The sequence below is a fragment of the Leucopleurus acutus genome (assembly GCF_964270905.1).
Source record: "Leucopleurus acutus genome assembly, chromosome: 6".
Taxonomy (NCBI): Eukaryota; Metazoa; Chordata; class Mammalia; order Artiodactyla; family Delphinidae; genus Leucopleurus; species Leucopleurus acutus.
The window spans coordinates 64,478,537-64,496,673 of NC_139149.1; the positions used below are offsets into that span (position 1 = coordinate 64,478,537).

At 36.0% G+C, this 18,137-nt stretch overlaps 2 protein-coding genes across 2 annotated transcripts in view; both read right to left on the reverse strand.

The window, feature by feature from the left end:
• The window catches only part of TTN (titin), a 279,002-nt gene that overhangs the window by 102,085 nt on the left and 158,780 nt on the right, over nt 1–18,137 (reverse strand). Inside the window, exons 47-68 of the mRNA XM_082841571.1 lie at nt 14,819–14,899; nt 13,851–13,922; nt 13,128–13,220; nt 12,413–12,475; nt 11,976–12,065; nt 10,119–10,169; nt 9,170–9,571; nt 8,718–8,996; nt 8,195–8,470; nt 7,905–8,044; nt 7,151–7,277; nt 6,795–7,058; nt 6,236–6,502; nt 5,832–6,095; nt 5,604–5,743; nt 5,318–5,444; nt 4,934–5,200; nt 4,553–4,819; nt 3,449–3,715; nt 3,217–3,356; nt 2,666–2,792; nt 1,731–1,873 (exon numbers count right to left, since the gene is read on the reverse strand). Coding sequence (XP_082697697.1) covers nt 1,731–1,873; nt 2,666–2,792; nt 3,217–3,356; nt 3,449–3,715; nt 4,553–4,819; nt 4,934–5,200; nt 5,318–5,444; nt 5,604–5,743; nt 5,832–6,095; nt 6,236–6,502; nt 6,795–7,058; nt 7,151–7,277; nt 7,905–8,044; nt 8,195–8,470; nt 8,718–8,996; nt 9,170–9,571; nt 10,119–10,169; nt 11,976–12,065; nt 12,413–12,475; nt 13,128–13,220; nt 13,851–13,922; nt 14,819–14,899 — 3,947 coding nt within the window. The remainder of the gene's footprint in view (nt 1–1,730; nt 1,874–2,665; nt 2,793–3,216; nt 3,357–3,448; nt 3,716–4,552; nt 4,820–4,933; nt 5,201–5,317; nt 5,445–5,603; nt 5,744–5,831; nt 6,096–6,235; nt 6,503–6,794; nt 7,059–7,150; nt 7,278–7,904; nt 8,045–8,194; nt 8,471–8,717; nt 8,997–9,169; nt 9,572–10,118; nt 10,170–11,975; nt 12,066–12,412; nt 12,476–13,127; nt 13,221–13,850; nt 13,923–14,818; nt 14,900–18,137) is intronic.
• The window catches only part of LOC309962965 (titin-like), a gene marked incomplete at both ends in the record, with an annotated part of 87,215 nt that continues 84,356 nt past the window's right edge, over nt 15,279–18,137 (reverse strand). The window contains 2 exons of the mRNA XM_082841070.1: nt 15,279–15,295; nt 17,294–17,362. Coding sequence (XP_082697196.1) covers nt 15,279–15,295; nt 17,294–17,362 — 86 coding nt within the window. The remainder of the gene's footprint in view (nt 15,296–17,293; nt 17,363–18,137) is intronic.

Sequence of the window (18,137 nt, forward strand, 5' to 3'; positions counted from 1 at the left end):
TAGCACAGGGAACTCTACTCAATACTCCGTAATGGCCTATATGGAAAAGGAATCTAAAAAAGAGTGGATATATGTATGTGTATAACAGATTCACTTTGCTGTACACCTGAAACTAACACAACATGCTAAATCAACTATACTTCAATAAAAATTAAAAAAAGTAAAAAATAAAATAAAATAGTACAGTTTTTACATTAGAAATAATGACTGATCTTTAATAAAAGCTCTTAATTTGAGCAAAAAATATTTAGTAGCAGAAGAATAATATCATTTGTCCTTAAGCAGTGTTCCTTTATTCAAATCATGTCTTTATAGATCTAGAAAGGATTTTGAAGTCAACCAAGTCTCTGCCTTTAGACATGAAAGCAGTTAAACCACACTTAATTGGACAAATGTATATTTTTCAAAAGCAAACTTGAAGGTGGAGATGCCTCCATCACCCAGGTCAGTATTTAGAAGACCTCACGGTGAGGACAGTTTCCTCATATTAAACTTAATTCTCTTGCTGCAATTTGAACATATGGCTGCTTTTTCTATTCTTGGTAACAAAGGAGATCAACTGGTCATTATTGTCAGTATAGCAGGCAGATTTTATCTCTCAGATGACTGTTAACTGAATCACCCTTCAATCACTTTGGCAGAATACTAGTTTTTTGTTTGTTTGTTTGAGAGCAGTTGTTCAAAGGCATTTTCCTTCTAATACTTTAATCAAAGTTGTGGCTCTTTGTTAAACTGAATCCCTTTTAAATTACGTTCCTATAATTCTTAACAGCTTGATTTAAACTGAGAGCTTGATGCCACATTTGATACTCTTTCTAAAAATATTGAAAAAAAACTGACAGAGAACAATGAAATGCCCTGTCCTTTCTTTCCAACCCACGTTGGGCATTTTCTATAATTTTATTTCAAGAATTCAAAATTAATGGTGAATTATAAAGATAATTTAGACACACACATTGTCTTAGGGGGCAAAATACAGAGCTCAATTTGGGTAAACTGTATTTTGGGCCTATCTGAATAATCACTCTGGTTTTTACTTACGGGTGAAATTTGGGGTAACACCGGAAGCTAGTTATTCCCTAAAACTTCTTAAAGTATATTTGCTCATACATGTGGGTAATCACAGAGCCCTTCTTTCTTGCCAGCACCATCCGTCGCACTTTAAATAGTCCACTTGCATTCCAGAATTGGCACAGCTCAAAGCACTTGAGGGTTAAAAATAGCTTTGGAGAAATGCTTGAAGAGCAGATATCTGCCCAGAAGTTATCTCAACTACTTGATCCACTGCCTGAAATGGAATTTCCATCCTCTCCTCTTAATCTTCTAATATGCAGAACACTAGATAGCATGGAGAGAATTAGCCATAAAACTTAAATCTGTACCCTCGTTAGCACGCATCGAATCAGAAAGCCTTTTTGATCCTTCCTGTCTTTCGATGAATTAAACTATCACTGATAGCTAATGAGCGTTTGCCTTTTCTTCAAAAACCTAAAACTTGATCTTACGTAAAATGTTAATTTCCATTTCAGTAAAAATATCATCAGGTTAAACCCAACAAAAATGAGAAGAATCTGCTTTACAATTTCAGCAGAAATCAGGCTTGAGTAGGGAAAAGAAAGGGAAAGGGAGACGGATGTAGGGAAGCAAAGAACAAGGAACACACACGTGAGGATGAAAGAACTGAGGGAAAAGGAAGAGCAAGGCAAGGCAACCGCACTCCTGCTTCTTACCTTATCGCTGGGCTCTAGTTTCTTCCCTCTGAGGTACCATTCCACGGGGATATCCTCATAAGACAGCTCGCAGTGGAAGGTGGCTGTTTCTCCTGCAGTCACTGTGACATCCTTCAGAGGCCTCAGAAGACCAATGACTCGTGCTTTGCGAGAGGAAGGAAAAAGCTTTGGGTGACTCATTTTGTAATTCCAAAAGGATAAATACAGATTTAGTTATTAATCTCCCTGGTTGCTTTCTTCAAGAAGGAAAGAGCCACAGGACTGCCCACTGTTCTCACTCCCATGTGAACGTGGCCCCTTGGTGCCCAGAAGGGGAGAGCTAGTGGCCTGAGAGTGGGTATCTGTAGGGGCCCTTTCGTTCTGATATATACAAGGTCAGCAGGAAATTAGTGCTGCATCTGTCTCTGTGCCGGGCGTCAAGTTCCTCTTGCTACGGAAGGTATGCGACTTCCAAAATAACCAAGCCTCTGATTGGGAGAGGACAAGGGCCGCTCAATGTCATAGCCTGCCCAACCCATAAACACTTTTGCACCTTCCAAAAATGTTAGCCTGAAATAAGTCTGAAATGCCCACACAGCAAAGTTTTTCTTTATGGTGCTATACTTGTACAGCCACTTGAAGGATTTCTTTAAGGGTCTTTAAGTGTTCTGAGTTAGATTCTTTTTCTATGAATATCTACTTTGAGTGAAAGAATTACGAAGTGGGAGATTCTGACTTAATTTTCTTTTGTTCAAATGGCAAGGTCAGTGAAATTTCCAAAACTTTAGAATCTGAACCACAGTTGTATGAGGATGACAAAAAGTAAGTACAAGAAAGCCAGTTTCTATACTTTAATAATGTTTTCTAATTAATTGAATAAATCTAATTAATTTCACTCACATCCATTTGCTGCAGAACTATACAATTTGTTTTCAGCAGAAACACATAATACTTACGTTTTACTCGGAGGTGGGCACTAGATTTAACATTGGCAGCTTGGAAATCTACCCCACCGGTCTGGTCCAGTCGGCAGTTGTGCAAAATAAGGAAGTGCATTTTGCCTTCTTCCTTGATCTCACACTCCTGTACCCAAAGAAAGAAAAGTTTTCGTAGGAAGTCATCTTCTTTGGTATTTTTTTCTGAGGATATAATATCTTAATTAAAGGAATTTACAAATAACTGGTGAGGCGACTATATAATTTTGAGTTTTGTGAAAGAAAGCTAACAAATATTATTCATGAAGGCAGTGTTTATTTTAGCCACATCATTTTGAACCAACTAGCAGCATCACAGAATATCTACAGCCTCATACCACTATGCTGGATCAAAAATACTGCAAGTGTACCTGTCCAAGCCCATTCATAGACCCTAATAGCTCTCTTTGGTTTGAGGTCTGGTAAAGAACCTGATATGTTTTAAATGCCTTGCATGCAGTCTGACTTTTCTCCTGTCCTTTTCTATTTCATATAGCTTCTCTAGGTGTTGACAAGTTCAGAAATAGCCTTACAGGTGTTTGGAGTAGGGCCTCTCCCTTGAGTTTCCAGTTGGCGTGGATATCATCTTCCGAGATTTCGGTTTCAAAGCGGGCCGTCTCAGTCTCCATCACCTCCACGCTGTACAGGGGTCGCACCAGTTTAATTTCCCGATCTAGAAAAAGTGCAGGGTCAGCATGTGTCATTGGCCTCTGGCAGAAATAACTCCAACAGCTTCAAGAGTGAAACTCGTCGAAATTTCCTTACCCTCAATCTCAAGCTTTCCTGAGGTCTTATCTGTCCCACAGTCACAGGTGTACTGTCCAATATCTGATTTCAAGGCTTTCTTTAGGATTAGCATGCGCTTCTTGCCATCTGCCTTAATAACAGCATTTTTAGATGGCTTTATCTCCTGTCCATCTTTAAACCATTTCACCGGTGCATCTGCTTTGCTAATTTCACACTGCAGAATCACTTCACTTTTCTCTGTGCCAGTGTAATCTTGAAGCTTTCCTGTAAAGTATGGATCTCCCTCTGCAAGTAAAGTATAAGTGAAAAAATTTTATTAACCACTTAAGGAGATAACAGTCTCTTGGAAAGTTTAAGGGGCAGCTCACAGAGGTCTGGGTATGTTTAGAAATTGCACCATGCTTCCACAAACATTTAACATGTTTATGTTCAAAAGTTCTCTAAAAGTTAGAAACAGAATCAATGCCTGGGATTTATCAAAATCTAATCCATCTATATTATATTTTGAAGTATTTTATTAACAGTACTTTGAAAGATACAATGAAATTTAGCTTCAAACCTAATTATGTGTTCCTTCATTATTCAGATGAATTTTTAATTTCTTAGCAAATCTCTTAGGCCTCGTTTACCTGTAAGCTTTCAGATTCACATTATTAGTCTTTCTTATATCAATTGTTTGCCTTTGATAGTTTCTATATATGTTAGACTTTATATATAATCTGCCTAATATTAAGGGCCCAGGAAAAACAATGAGCTTTATTAATGTAAGTTCTGTGATTCCTAGGGACTTGAAAAACATTTTTCTGAAATAATTTTGATAAAGTGAGGGGAGAAGAAGTGTTTATATTCCTATTTTAAACATGACAGGGCTCAATAATTAACTGAGTTTTAATTCTGATTTGAGATGGCTATTTTGAGAGCCAGAGTCTATCCCTTTAAAATCCTCATATTTTTAGGTAAAAACATTTGAGAAACAAGCCTAATAATATATGTGATAGTTTCTTAAGGATAGGTGTTGCTTTCATGCAATATAACCCTTGAAAGAATTTTATATAGTAGATACTCCACAAAGTTCTGATGAATTGAATGCAATAAAATTAAATTGAAAAAAAAAGCACCTACCTAGCACAGTGAGTTTGGCTTCTGAACTTAAACCCATAGCTTCTACTTTAATTTGAGAGGTGTCATCAATAGAGAGGTCTCTGAATGTGATGGAATGGGTTTTCCCCTCATCATGCATTGAGACCAACTTGGTGGTATGCAGGCGCTGGTCGTTCTTGAACCAGCGAACACGAATGTTATCATGGGACAGCTCCACAGTAAACACAGCACTTTCCCTCTCTTTGGCTGTTACATCCTTGAGTGGGGTGAGGAATTTGAGTCGGATTCCTATCAAGGAAAAAAAAAAACAAAAAACCCTTATTAATTCCAGTCCTTAAAGGAGGATATATAAAAGCAAAAAAAAAAGCAATTAAAGTTGGCCTATCTGATAAAACTGTTTACCTTCAATGATCAGTTTGCCACTTGTGTGCTTATCTTCAGCTTCAAATATGTATTTTGCTTCATCTTCAAAAGCAGCAGATTTGATCACCAGCGAATGCCTAGTGCCATCCTTAATAAGCTCAGTTTTGTCATCACCTGTGATTTCCTGGGTTCCTTTCAGCCAACGGTATGTTTTGGGCTCCCTGGATACTTCACACTCAAACTTAGCCTCATCTTTCTCAAAGACTTTAACATCACTGAGAGGCGTGATGAAGATAAGTGGCAATTCTGAAAAAAGAAGAGGGTGTGAATGAAGCCAGAATATGATTCCATTCATCAATTCTGGGCCCCATAAGGAAGCCTGGCAAAGAAAATACAGAAGGGTGGCTGGCAGGTGGAGTGTACCTTTCACTTTCAGATTGGCTGCAGATTTAGCGTTGGCAGCTTGGAAGGAGACCTCGCCTGTCATATCCAGCTGGCAGTTATAAAGGACCAGAATATGCTTCTTCCCATCTTCAATGATTTCACAGTCCTGTTTGGAGTGAGGTTAGGAGGAAAGAGAAAGGAGAACATCATTTTCATCACTGGTTATCCCTGCAAATAATCAAGAGCTTTCATACCAGAAATGTATCATTTCTCACCAACAACCAAGCAAGCCCCCCACCTGTGTGATCAGATCATTGTGACTTACAGGGGAAGCAGTTAAAGGCTCTCCTTTTAATTTCCACTGGCCATGGACATCTGGTTCAGAAAGTTCGATTTCAAAGCGAGCTGTTTCACCCACAAACACTTCTACTCCATACAGAGGTTTTTCCACTTTTATTAGTTGGGCTGAAATTATACAGACTTTTGTTCGAATGACTGAACAAATAAACTGCAGGTTCAGACAGGGTACATTTAAAAACTTTACGCAACTCACCCTCAACAGTGGCATTTGCTTTTGTCTTGTCTGTGCCACAGTCACACATGTATTCGCCTTTGTCTTTCAGTTTTGCCTGTTTGATTTTTAAGATGCGGCGCAGGCCATCTGCCTTGATAGAGTATTTGGGTGAAGGTACAATCTCTTCCCCGTCTTTAAACCATTTCACTGGCACATCTTTGCTCACTTCACACTTCAGAATAATCTCATCCTTCTCGACTCCAGTCTTATCATGTAATTTCATAGTGAAGTAGGGATCGGCCTCTGTAAAAGACATTCAGCAGATGATCAGAAGAACGTGAAAATGAAAGGTAATTAAAGAGTTACAGGTTGCAAAATGTTTAACTATTACCCACTCCCACCATCCAAAAACTGGCTCTTTGGTTATAGTTGGTCATATATACCTAAGACCTTCAGATTTGCTGTGGAGCTCAGGTCCTTAACCTGAGCTTTGATCTGGGATATATCATCCGGTGTCACTTCTCTCATTTCCAGCTTGTGAAGCTTGCCCTCCGATGAGATGAGTACAGTTCTGCTTGTGTGGAGTTTGACATCATTTTTGAACCAGACGACGTGCATCTTTTCATGAGAAAGTTCACAGACAAAAGTTGCTGTTTCACCTTCTTTCACTGTTTGATCTTCAAGAGGTGATATGAATTTCAATCTTATACCTGCAATGCAAGGTAATAGGCTCAGAAATACAATTTAGTTCAGAAATATTCCACTCTAATCTGTCTGGTAGAAAGAATCTCTTTCACATGGCATTTATTGAGTCACCTTTTCAAATGAAGCTCTCCTCCATTAAAAAAAAAAATTAAGGGGGCTGTTTTGATGGCAATGTGAAAATAAAGTCATGGGGCCGATGGTCACTTACAGCTGTTAGAACTTGGTGTTCTGTCTTTAAAGTCAGATACTCATGTGCCTAACTATGGGGTGTTAGAGGCAGATCTCACCAGCTCTCACCTGTAACAAATAATCTTGCTGAGGTCTTCTTGCCCTCCACTTCAGCAGTATAGACCCCTTCATCATCAAACTGAGAATTATTGATGACAAGAATGTGTTTCTTTCCATCAGCAATGATATCAAACTTGTCAGATGACTTGATTATATCAGGTCCTTTAGACCATATAACATTTGCCTCTCGAGTGAGGACACATTCAAATCGAGCCTGTCGCTTTTCTGGGACCGTGACATCCTTTAGGGGCACGGCAAAGTCAAGTTCAATTTCTGAAAATCAAACATTAAGAATGAGGTTTTTCAGAATGCAGAGGACTATAAGATGAAGTTGAGCACACTCCACGAGTTCTAAAGGCCAATACCTTTTACTGTCAGAATGGCAGTCGTGACTGCATTAAGTGCCTGGTAAAGAACTTCACCGGCCTGGTCCAGTTTGACTTTAAGCAGAGTCAAGAAGCGTTTGCCACCATCTGCCTTGATTTCACACGTCTGAAAAATGGCAGTTTTAGTTAGCATTTGAATGAGATAGAATGTTTCAGATACAGATTTCTACAGAGACATAAAAATAACTGTAATACTACTAATAAAAATAAGGAAAAGTGTTTTGTCATAAAATTTTTAAAAAATTGCTGAGCTGTCCACAAATAATGCATCAAATTTCTTCCCCTCTTTGACACTTCAGAAGCTGGAAGTAACTCCATCATTACTGAACCAAATCTGGACATCAAACCTGATTATAGAATGTAGTTATTTTATATGACTAACAACTTATTTTATTTTTATTGATGTGTAGTTGATTTACAGTGTTGTGTTAGTTTCTGCTGTACAGCAAAGTGATTCAGTTATACATATGTATACGTTTTTTAATGTTCTTTTCCATTCTGGTTTATCACAGGATATTGAATATAGTTCCCTGTGCTATACAGTAGGACCTTGTTGTTTAACCACTCTATATGTAATAGTTTGTATCTGCTAACGCCAAACTCCCAATCCATCCCTCCCCAATCTTGCCTCCCCCTTGGCAAGTCTGTTCTCTATGTCTGCAAGTCTGTTTCTGTTTTGTAGATAGGTTCATTTGTGTATATGACTAACAACTTAAAATTAGAAATTACTCACAGGTGAGGGTCTTAGAAGTTCTCCCTTCAGTTTCCACTCTCCGGGAATGTCTGCCTCTGAGATTTCTGCTTCAAAGCTTGCACTTTCTTTCTCATAAATGGTAACATCCTCTATTGGTTTAAGCAATTCAACTTCACGATCTGTATTGGTAAACGATGAAATACCATAAGGCTTTCAAAAACCTAAAGATGCTTGTGTGTGTGTGTGTGTGTGTGTGTGTATGTACATTGTTTTGCCTCAGGCTCATATACAAAACTTATCTTTGAGAATAAAAGGTAAGATTTTTATACCTCCAAGTGTCAGCTTTGCAGAGCATCTTTTCCCTTCAATTTCCACTGAATATTCATCAATATCTTCTGGCATAGCATTCTTAATTTTGAGGTGGATATGATTTCCATCTCTTACTATCTCGGTCTTATCAGTTGGTTCCAAGGGGATTTCATCATATCCTTTGAACCACTTAATGTTTGGAGTATCCTTTGCTATGACACATGTGAAAACAGCTGTCCCCTTGGGTTTCACATGCTGATCTCGGATGGGTTTCACCAGCCAGTCTCTAATGACTTCTGTATGACAGTGAGGTCAGAAAGATAATTATGATCTGAACAAGTAATATAAATAACTTCCTTAGTAAATTTCAGAAATAGGAAAAAATTCTCAAAACTGGACATGATTAATCTGTTATGATTTGATATTCCCCCCCTTAGATAAGGTATAAGACTACTGATATCCTGATACTGGGAAATAAAATTCTCTCTTCTCTTTGCTTAGTATAATAATAAGTAGAACTAAATGTCCCAGCCAAGTACTAACCTACTACTTTCACGCAGGATGAGCACTCCAGGTTGTTGGCGTTTTCCACGGTCACTGTGTACGTCCCTGCATCGGAGTCATCTGCATCATTGATGGTCAGGGCCCGCATCAAGCCAATGATGCTGGGCACAATTTTGCCGGGTTTCTCCACCACAATCTTGCCATCCTTCCTCCAGACCACATCACGTTCTTTATTTAACTCGCAGCTCAAGTACAATGGCTGTCCTTTGACCACTGTGACTTCCTCTTCAAGCGTTTTTACAAAACGCACAGGAAGTTCTGTGGAGAATTGTGGTATTAAGAATCTGCAGAGACTTTTCAATACGTACAATCTTTTCAATGAAATAGAACTTGGAAATAAGAGGTTTTGTCTAAAATGACAGTAAAAGTTGCTATTGAGGTTTACTGTGTTAAAGTTTAATACAGACCATATTCATAAGACTGGAAATTACCTTCGACAATCAGTTTCGCAGTGGAGGTCTTTTCCTTATTTCCCAGACGTAAAACACAGGTGTATTCGCCAGCATCAGAAAGCTGAACATCAATGATATGCAGCTTTCTGTCTTTCCCATCAGCGATGAATCTGTGCTTTGGGCTCTCACGGATATTGCTACCATCTTTCATCCAGCTTGTAACTGCAGTGGAGGGGGAGACTAAACACTCAAAGATTGCAGAAGAGCCAACTGACTCTGCTTCAGTCAAAACAATGTCTTTGATTTCTTTCACAAACTTCAGTGGCACAGCCTTCAGCTGGTAGGTGAACGGAGCTTCGGCAGGCGGTTTCTCTCCACCACTTCCTGGTCTTAACTTTTTCCTTTCAGCTTCTATTGGTGAAGGAGTCTTTTTGGCTACACCTAATTCAAAATAAAATTAAAAGTTGAATTGGCATTTCCATAAGGGTCAGAAAGTGCATATCTGGCTGTCTGCTGGATGAAACCAGTGATAGATTGACCAGAAGACAAGAAGACTAGGCAACTGAAAGGTCAATTGAAGTTATCCTGCTTTCTTTCAGAAAGAAAATGAGGTGGCATAAGGAATCCATGAATAATAAACGCTCTTCGTTTTCTCAAGTTTTAAAGCCAAATATATAATGTCCAGATTAGCGTCTAAGTATTTTATCTGTCATGTATAAATATCATGTATATGAAGAATGAAACTAGGAACTTATAGGGTTTATTATGCTAAAGTATATATTTTATATATGTATTACCCACTTGAATACTATTAGAGGTATATTAGTTGCAATATCAGAAGACATACTAGTTTTTGCAGAATCAATTAGAAGTCATAAAGATTGATGTAAAGTTTGAATTTTTTCCCCCTCGTACAGAAAGTTTCCCTTGAATGTAAAGTTTCCCAGAGCGAAAGGTTACAACTCAGGTACAGGGAAATGAGTCTTACCTGTGATGGGAACTTTTGGCTTGGCAGCCTCCTCTTTTGGTGCTTTGGCTTCTGAAATAAAAATAAAACTCAGCATTTAAACAATTTTCAGACTTATTTCATGCTTAGTAGTAAAGCACGTGGGATGAGTCATGCTCTTTATTATAAATATTAATGCATAAAGAAAAAGTTAGATTTATAGGACTTCCATGGACAATATTTGGATAGTTCCAAGAAGGCATATTCTGAGAATGATGTGACCAAGCTAAATTGCCAATGTTTTTAGGATTAAAAAATTACTTTCAGCAAGTAATTCTTCTCCCATTTCTGGAAGGCTTACTCTTTCCTTGTGAAAAAGAGTTTTTTTCTTGCCTAGCTATGTAAAATATTTTATATGTTTATGTATGTGCTGGTTGTGTGAACCAAGGAAATACGTTTTTGTCAACAAGGAATCAATGTAGGCAAAAGGGAAATGACCCAGAAGTTACTAAAGGGCTTTCTTTATTAAGTTGGGCAGATAAATCCGGAGAAGACTAAAGAAAAAGAAAGGGTCTATGTTCTACAAGTGCATGGATTCCTTTGAAGATTTGCCTTAATTAGACAATGAACTAAGGCAGAACCAAGACAGTTCCTACACTTAGAGTTTAATTCAGTTCACTCAGGGGCGCTATAAACTGTAGAATCAATTCCCTAGTGTCAGGCCCTGGGGATGTGAGGAAAGCTGTAGTTTTACACATACTTAATCATCTCAATGGCAGTTATCGTCTTTTTCTGAACTAATTAAAGTTATCACATAGAAATCATAAAAGCTTAAAAGAATAATGCCCAAACCACAAATATCAGTGACAAAATATGTTAATATAAATATTAAAATTAAACTACAGCCAGAAGAACATAGTATATTGCCTCATGTTATTAAACACAATAAAACCCCAAATATTTCTATAGGGCTTACTATGTACCAAGCACTGTGCTAAGTGTTTTGCGTATATTTAATCCTCACAATAATCCTAGTAGGTAGTTATAGTCATTATTCTGATTTTACAGACTAGGAAGTTAAAATTTAAAGAGATGAAGGAAGTAGCCAAATATCAAATAGTTAGGACGTGTATTTATCAATGATCAATACATGTCAAATCATTTTTGGTTTTGAGATTATCACCTAAGTGATGAACTACTAATAGTTCATGTACAAGAATAAGTATTTTGTTTGTACCTGAGATAGCTGTATCACTGAGTTAGTATGTTTAAGAAAATTATTATTGATCTAAATTCTTATATAGATTTAAAGGCTGAACTATGCAGTCCTGTTTTTTTTTCCTGTTCATTGTGGTAAAATATACCTAACATAAAATTTGCCATTTTAACCATAAAATGTACCATTTTAACCATTTTTAATGCAACTTAATTCAGTTGCATTAAGTACATTCACAATATTATGCAACTATCAACACTATCCATTTCCAGAACTTTTTCATTATCCCAAAATGCAATCCTTTTAAAAAATGAGAAATGATTCCTGCAGGGCACATGGGAAATTTGAATCTCCATGGGATTCCTATATGTATGTCCTTAGAGAGTATCTGTACATCTTAATTTTCATCAGCACTGAACATATTCATTACTTAATCTCAAAAGCATATAAAGAAATGGTGTTTTGCAGGAATGTACATTTCAATTGAAACACAATAGGCAGCCATGGGTGAGAGATTATGTTGCTATAGATTAGCAGATGAAGAAAATTTAATTGAGAATTTATATAAGCTCCCACAATTGAAATGATGCCTATGTTTCAACAAAAAGAGAGCTTGATTTTTAATGAAGTTTTTATTAAGCCATCAAAACAAACAAGCAAAAAGAAAACCACAGAATAAGTACCTGCTTTCTCTCCAGCGACTGGCACCGTCACTGGGGCAGCGATAGGGGCTGGTGTGGGCTCCAAAGGAGGTGGTTTGATTATTTTCACTTCTGTAAAAAGATGTCCATTGCATTAATGTATCCTTTGTCACTTCCTAAACCATCATTTGGTGGCCTATTTGCCTTCTCTGATGTAACTTTAAAATCTCCTAATAACTGGTTTTTCAGAGAACAATATATTCTAACTATAATAAAATCTATATACAATATAATAATATATTTGAATATATGTAACATATTATATTAAATAAAATATAGCATTATAATCTAATAATACATTGGGACATTAGAAATCATTTGATGCATGCGGACTTTACTCCCTTTTTCTTATTTGCTATACATTAATTGTGTGAAACATGAAGGAATATGCTGTCGACATTGAGGATAAGCTTGCTTACCTGGTTCAGGCTTTGGTTTTGGTTCAGGTGCAGTGAGAGGTATTGCTGGCTTAATTTCAGGCACTAAAACAATTCACAGTAATAAGCAGATTATCACAGTATTGTTGAAGTTTTTCACAAAGTCAAACCAAAATTGGGCATGTTTAACATATCTTGGAAGGTATTAGAACTTGTACACATATAGTCACCAAATCAAATACTCCAAGTTTATATTGCATTTTAAACAAAATACTTAGAAAATATAGTAAGGCAGTTTTACTGGTTCTAATGTTGTTTTTCATCTCATTGCCCATAAATACAATTGTTTTAGTTTTTAAAACTTAGTAATTTGGGCTTCCCTGGTGGCACAGTGGTTGAGAGTCCGCCTGCCGATGCAAGGGACATGGGTTCGTGCCCCGGTCTGGGAAGATCCCACATGCCGCGGAGCGGCTGGGACCGTGAGCTACGGCCGCTGAGCCTGTGCGTCCGGAGCCTGTGCTCCGCAATGGGAGAGGCCACAACAATGAGAGGCCCGCGTACCGCAAAAAAAAATATTTAACAAATGGGTGGACATGAGGCAATTGCACATGAGAGTGAAATGGTAAAGAAAATTAAGCTGGATGAGATGAGCAGATCAAGGTCATGTGTTCAAATCTTAATGCCAGTGTAATGATATTTTAATTGATGCATATTTATATTTTTAGAGACAACTAAGAAAATGCCAGAAAGTTTGTACCTTTTGCTGGTTCAGGAACTTTCCTTTCCCTTTTGGTAACAGTAGCTGGAGGTGCTTCAACCTCTTCAACAGCTTTTGGAGGTGGTTCTGGCACTTTAAGATAATAAGATGATTTTCTAGCGTTATTTTAGGATTTGAATCCTTCGAAATCTACTGATCTGAAATCATCAGATCAAACTTTTTTCAAAAGCTCTATTGATGGCTTAAAAAAACCCTTATATTCTATCAATTAATTTCTATTTTCTCTTCTTGACTCTGCTTCAATTTATTTTTCTTTCTTTTATTTCACCTATACTTGCCTCCCAACTCCATTATCTCTCCCTTTCTAAATCGCTTCAAAATAGTTCCAAATATACTCTTTGTGACTAGGCGAATGATAAAAATCAGCCCTCTTAAAAGCCCCCAAATTTTATGAAACATTTCTGACACCTTCCCATGAAGTCATTTTGCAGCCAACTTGATTATTTCACAACTGTTTCTACTGGAAAACTTAAGTGACAAAATAATAATAATAATAGTGAAGTTCAGGGAAATGCATGAATATATCTGAGTACTATAAAAATATTTAAACAGAAAGCAGACAATGGAAAACATAGACTATGTGATAGATGAAATATGAAGCTACATTTATATTTAAATCCATTTATGTTTACAAGATAAACTTTTTGTTAAATGTCCATTTTGTTAAAAGATAATTTCACAAATTGTTACTGAGATTCCTACCTGCAGGTTTTTTAATTTTTTCTACTTTTTTAGGTTCTTCTTTAGGTTCTTCTTCAGGTCTCTTTCTTAGAACTTAAAAGACAAAAATATTTATATGTAAACCAAGACAAACAAATGAAGATGTTGAATACATTTGACAAATGCAAATAATGTACAAAGCAAGGAAAGTGAAAAGCATGCAACCTAGTGCACCGGGGAACTTGGTATTTACACTAAAAATGCTTAAAAAAAAAATCAAAGGTTGTTACGTTAATTAAAACAACACTCAGAGTCACTTTATATCTATGTAGATAGTCTGTTCAGAGTTAAATCCCTGGTAGAAATGACCCAAACACAAAATGAATAATTTGAATAGCAACAAATTCTAATCACAATCCAATGTCATAATTTAATGAGAAAAGAAGCATTTAAGTAAGTATAAAGTTTACTGGAGTTGGCCAAAGAAATGTAGCCTAGAAATAAGTAATTGTATGTGAAGAAAATGTTAGAATTTGATTCTTCATTCAAATATCTTGTTTCTAATTCTTTAATATTTTATAAGTCAAAAAAAAGTTCAGGTTTTAGAAAATGTTATTTATTAGTTGTGGTAATCCTGTGTTACACTTTTTAAAACTGAATGCTGAGTTTAGGCTTAAATAGTTTGGTGTAATTTAGAGTATTTAAGAGGTTTAGTGTATTTTACTATATAATTTGATTATGAAAATGGCAGCTACGGTCATTAGTTTAGAATATTATCAATTTAGTCATGTCTATTAATGTTGTAAATTTCAAGATACTCTGCTCACAAAATTTGTCTTCCTTTAAAAAGATGGAAATGATTACATTTAATTTTCAATACAACTACAAATGAATTTTGATAAATTGGGTATCTAATTTAAAAGAAAACCAAAGGACAGAAACATTTTGTAAGCTTTCAAGTCTTTTGTGTGTGTATTTGAAGCTGATATAACAGTTGAAAAATACTATACCGCTTTTGAGAACAGCTTCTTCCTTTGGTTGAGGTTTAGGTTCAGGAAGTAATTTGCGAACTTTCTTTTCACCTCCAAGCACTTAAAAGAATATGATTTAAATTTTGAAGTGAATTCATATAAAAAGTAAATTTCAACAAGAAAAATGTCTCTTTCAAAACTAGTAACTACTGTATAAGTAATAATTTTTGTTACATATAAATATCACAGAATTTGAAAGCAAAGAGTACACTTCAAGTTGTTTCCTCTGCAAACGTCTATATAACCTTGTGATGAAATTCAGTTGCATTAACTACAGGCAAATATATTCATTCATCTTAAAAGTGTCTATATTGACTTTATGAATCTTTCATCAAATACAAGGTTCTTGACAGCATCTTTGCCCCAATCTGCAATTGTAGATTGCCCAAATCTACTCTGATATCTCCCCGACCATCAACTATAGTAGGTGTTAGTGACATTATTCAATCTTCTCCACTGATGAGAGAAGAAACCAAAAGTATCTGGAGTTTGATAAGTTTCTTAAGAAGCATCCTTTCTTAAGGTCCCCTTTTTGAACTAATACTAACCTGAAATTATAGAACTATAGAATTTGAAAGCTGGTGTTCGAGCTTATTTTTAATGAATAAGTAAATGTTCTTGAATTTAAACTAAAACGGACCCAAGGAATTCCAAATTAATCCCATCTTTAGTGAATATCAAGCATGGCAGATGATACTATATACAGCAGCCTCCTATTACTACTGTAGCCCTAATGGTTTTGAATGGGAAAAAAGAAAAAAGAGAAACACTTACTGATTACTGAACCATTTTACCTCTCTACTAATGTCAATTAAAATCTAATTTAGGGCTTCCCTGGTGGCACAGTGGTTGAGAGTCCGCCTGCCGATGCAGGGGACACGGGTTCGTGCCCCGGTCCGGGAAGATCCCACATGCCGCGGAGCGGCTGGGCCTGTGAGCCATGGCCGCTGAGCCTGAGCATCCGGAGCCTGTGCTCCGCAACGGGAGAGGCCACAACAGCTAGAGGCCCCCGTACCGCAAAAAAAAAAAAAAAAATTCTAATTTAAAGCATTATTTATTGGTATCATGTCACATTATATTTGCTCACACACCTACGATCTGAATTCTTAGCTATTTCTAAATTTCCCATTTGGTGCTTTAAAAAAGACATTTGCAATTCATTAAAAAGTTTCTGTTTTATGTGAAAACACAGCCATGCCTGTCTCTTACTTCAAATTTTAAACATGCAGAAGGGAAATATGTAAATATTTCACTTTAAATAATGACTTTTTTCTGTCAAGTACTGATATTTTAAGTAAAATTTCACAGATAAACATTAAATTTTTTTATCCATGATAAATTGTGCTGGCCTTTGATACTATTTTCAAGTTACCAATATTCGTAATGTAAACCATTTTCGTTGATCAAACTGGAGATGCCCATGCATTTAATTAACATAAGTTGGAATGGCATAATATCCTTTTCTTATTTAATGGATATAGTGAAAATATATCTTTGTTTTTCCATATTATTATTTTATTTTTAAGATCTTACTGACATATGAGACTCAGGTGTAGAACACACCACTGTAGTTATTACTTTTAAAGTCATTATATGTCATTACATGTCATTTTAATATTTGCGTGGCTTTGTAATAATCCTTTACTGGTTAACATCCATAGTAATATTATTTTGTAATCTCCATTTTATAAATCAGGAAATATACATTCAGATGGGTGATTTTTCCAAAATTCCAGAGTGAAACAAGAACAGATTCAACTTATGAGTCTGGATGTGTTAATTAAACAGAACACTGGTTACCCACCATACTTACTGGAAAAGTTCACAATTTTAATTTTAATAGATGTTTTATGATTCACTTATTTTTCTTTAGGGTCTAAGTTTAGATAGGGAAAAATATTGTTTAAAGAGAAATAAATTTTGAAAAAATGACCTGCAGTGATAATGAAATTTCCCTACAACATGAGATCTGTACACCTGAAAGAATGTCTTGGAGTCCATGAGAAAAAAGAGATAGGAAAGCCACAAGGAAATCCCTATGAATCACCTTAATAGTATAGAAGGAGAACAGGACTTATTTTTAGTGCTTATAACACTGGCTAAAATATTGTTGTTCAGGTGAAATTGCAAAGCATTTTAATCTAAGACATGTTCTGATATTAATGTCAGCTAACCAGTAAAATTTAATATTTTTGAGTTTAGGAAAATGCAAGGAGACATAGGTAGATGAGACAAAGAAAAAAACATCTACTCAGGAATGTATGAAATTGATGGAAGACAAAGAAAGCAATACTCATGAACCAGGACGATAAAAGCTACAAAAATACAAGAAATCAATGAGACTACTCTGATTATTTTAAAAAAGGAAAGAAGAAGAACATTCTAGAAAGCAGGAAGAGCAAGGAGTCCGATGAAGGGATACTGCATGTGAGTGTTTTCTAGACTGTGAAATACCTTTCAGAGGTGTAAGCTCCACTGCTTCCAGAACCTCAGGTTTTTCAGGAACTTTCTTCTTTGAAATAGCTTTAAAGAAGATGATCTTACTTTCATTATTTGTTTATTTAGTCTTATCTGAAGCAAATGATTAAATACGTGCTCTAAGAATCAAAACCAGGCTTTGCTTATAACTCAAAAGCATTAATAACAGCCAAGAACAGCCACTGAAGAACATACAAGAAGCGTTCAAACATGAAAACAGATTGCAGTTTTACTCCAAACTTGAGTAGTAAGTTAAAGTCTGGCTGAGAAGGAAGATAATTTTTGTTCTTTGCAGGAGGAGGAAATCTTCCTTTGCATATAAATTTTACATGAAGGGAAATGTATTTAAGTGTGTGTCCTCATGGAATATATTAACCAACAGATGTGTAGCCTTTTAAGAAGTGATCAATTTTTCTATGTCTGATTAAAAATGCCAGAAGCTTCCCCTACAGGCCAAGAGGGTTGTAGAGAGGCAAGAAAGAAGTCTTACCATGGAAAATTCTGGCTTTGTGTACATGTGTAGGTGAGTATGGGAAAATTGCTCACCTAAGATTATATCTAGATTATTTTAGATTGGGAAATCTCATGAAATCTCATGACACCACAAATAAGACAACATTTTGTTGAAATAAAAAGAATAATATGATTTTGCTAGTTTATTTCAGCTTTTAAAGATGCTATTTAAAAAATTAAGTAATGTTGAATCAATTCAAAGAGAAACCTAAATGCAAAGAGAAAGAAAGGAAGTTTAACAATGGGAAGAGATGCTGGATATCAAATGTATCCATAATCGCTCTTTCTAGATATGGTGAGGACAACC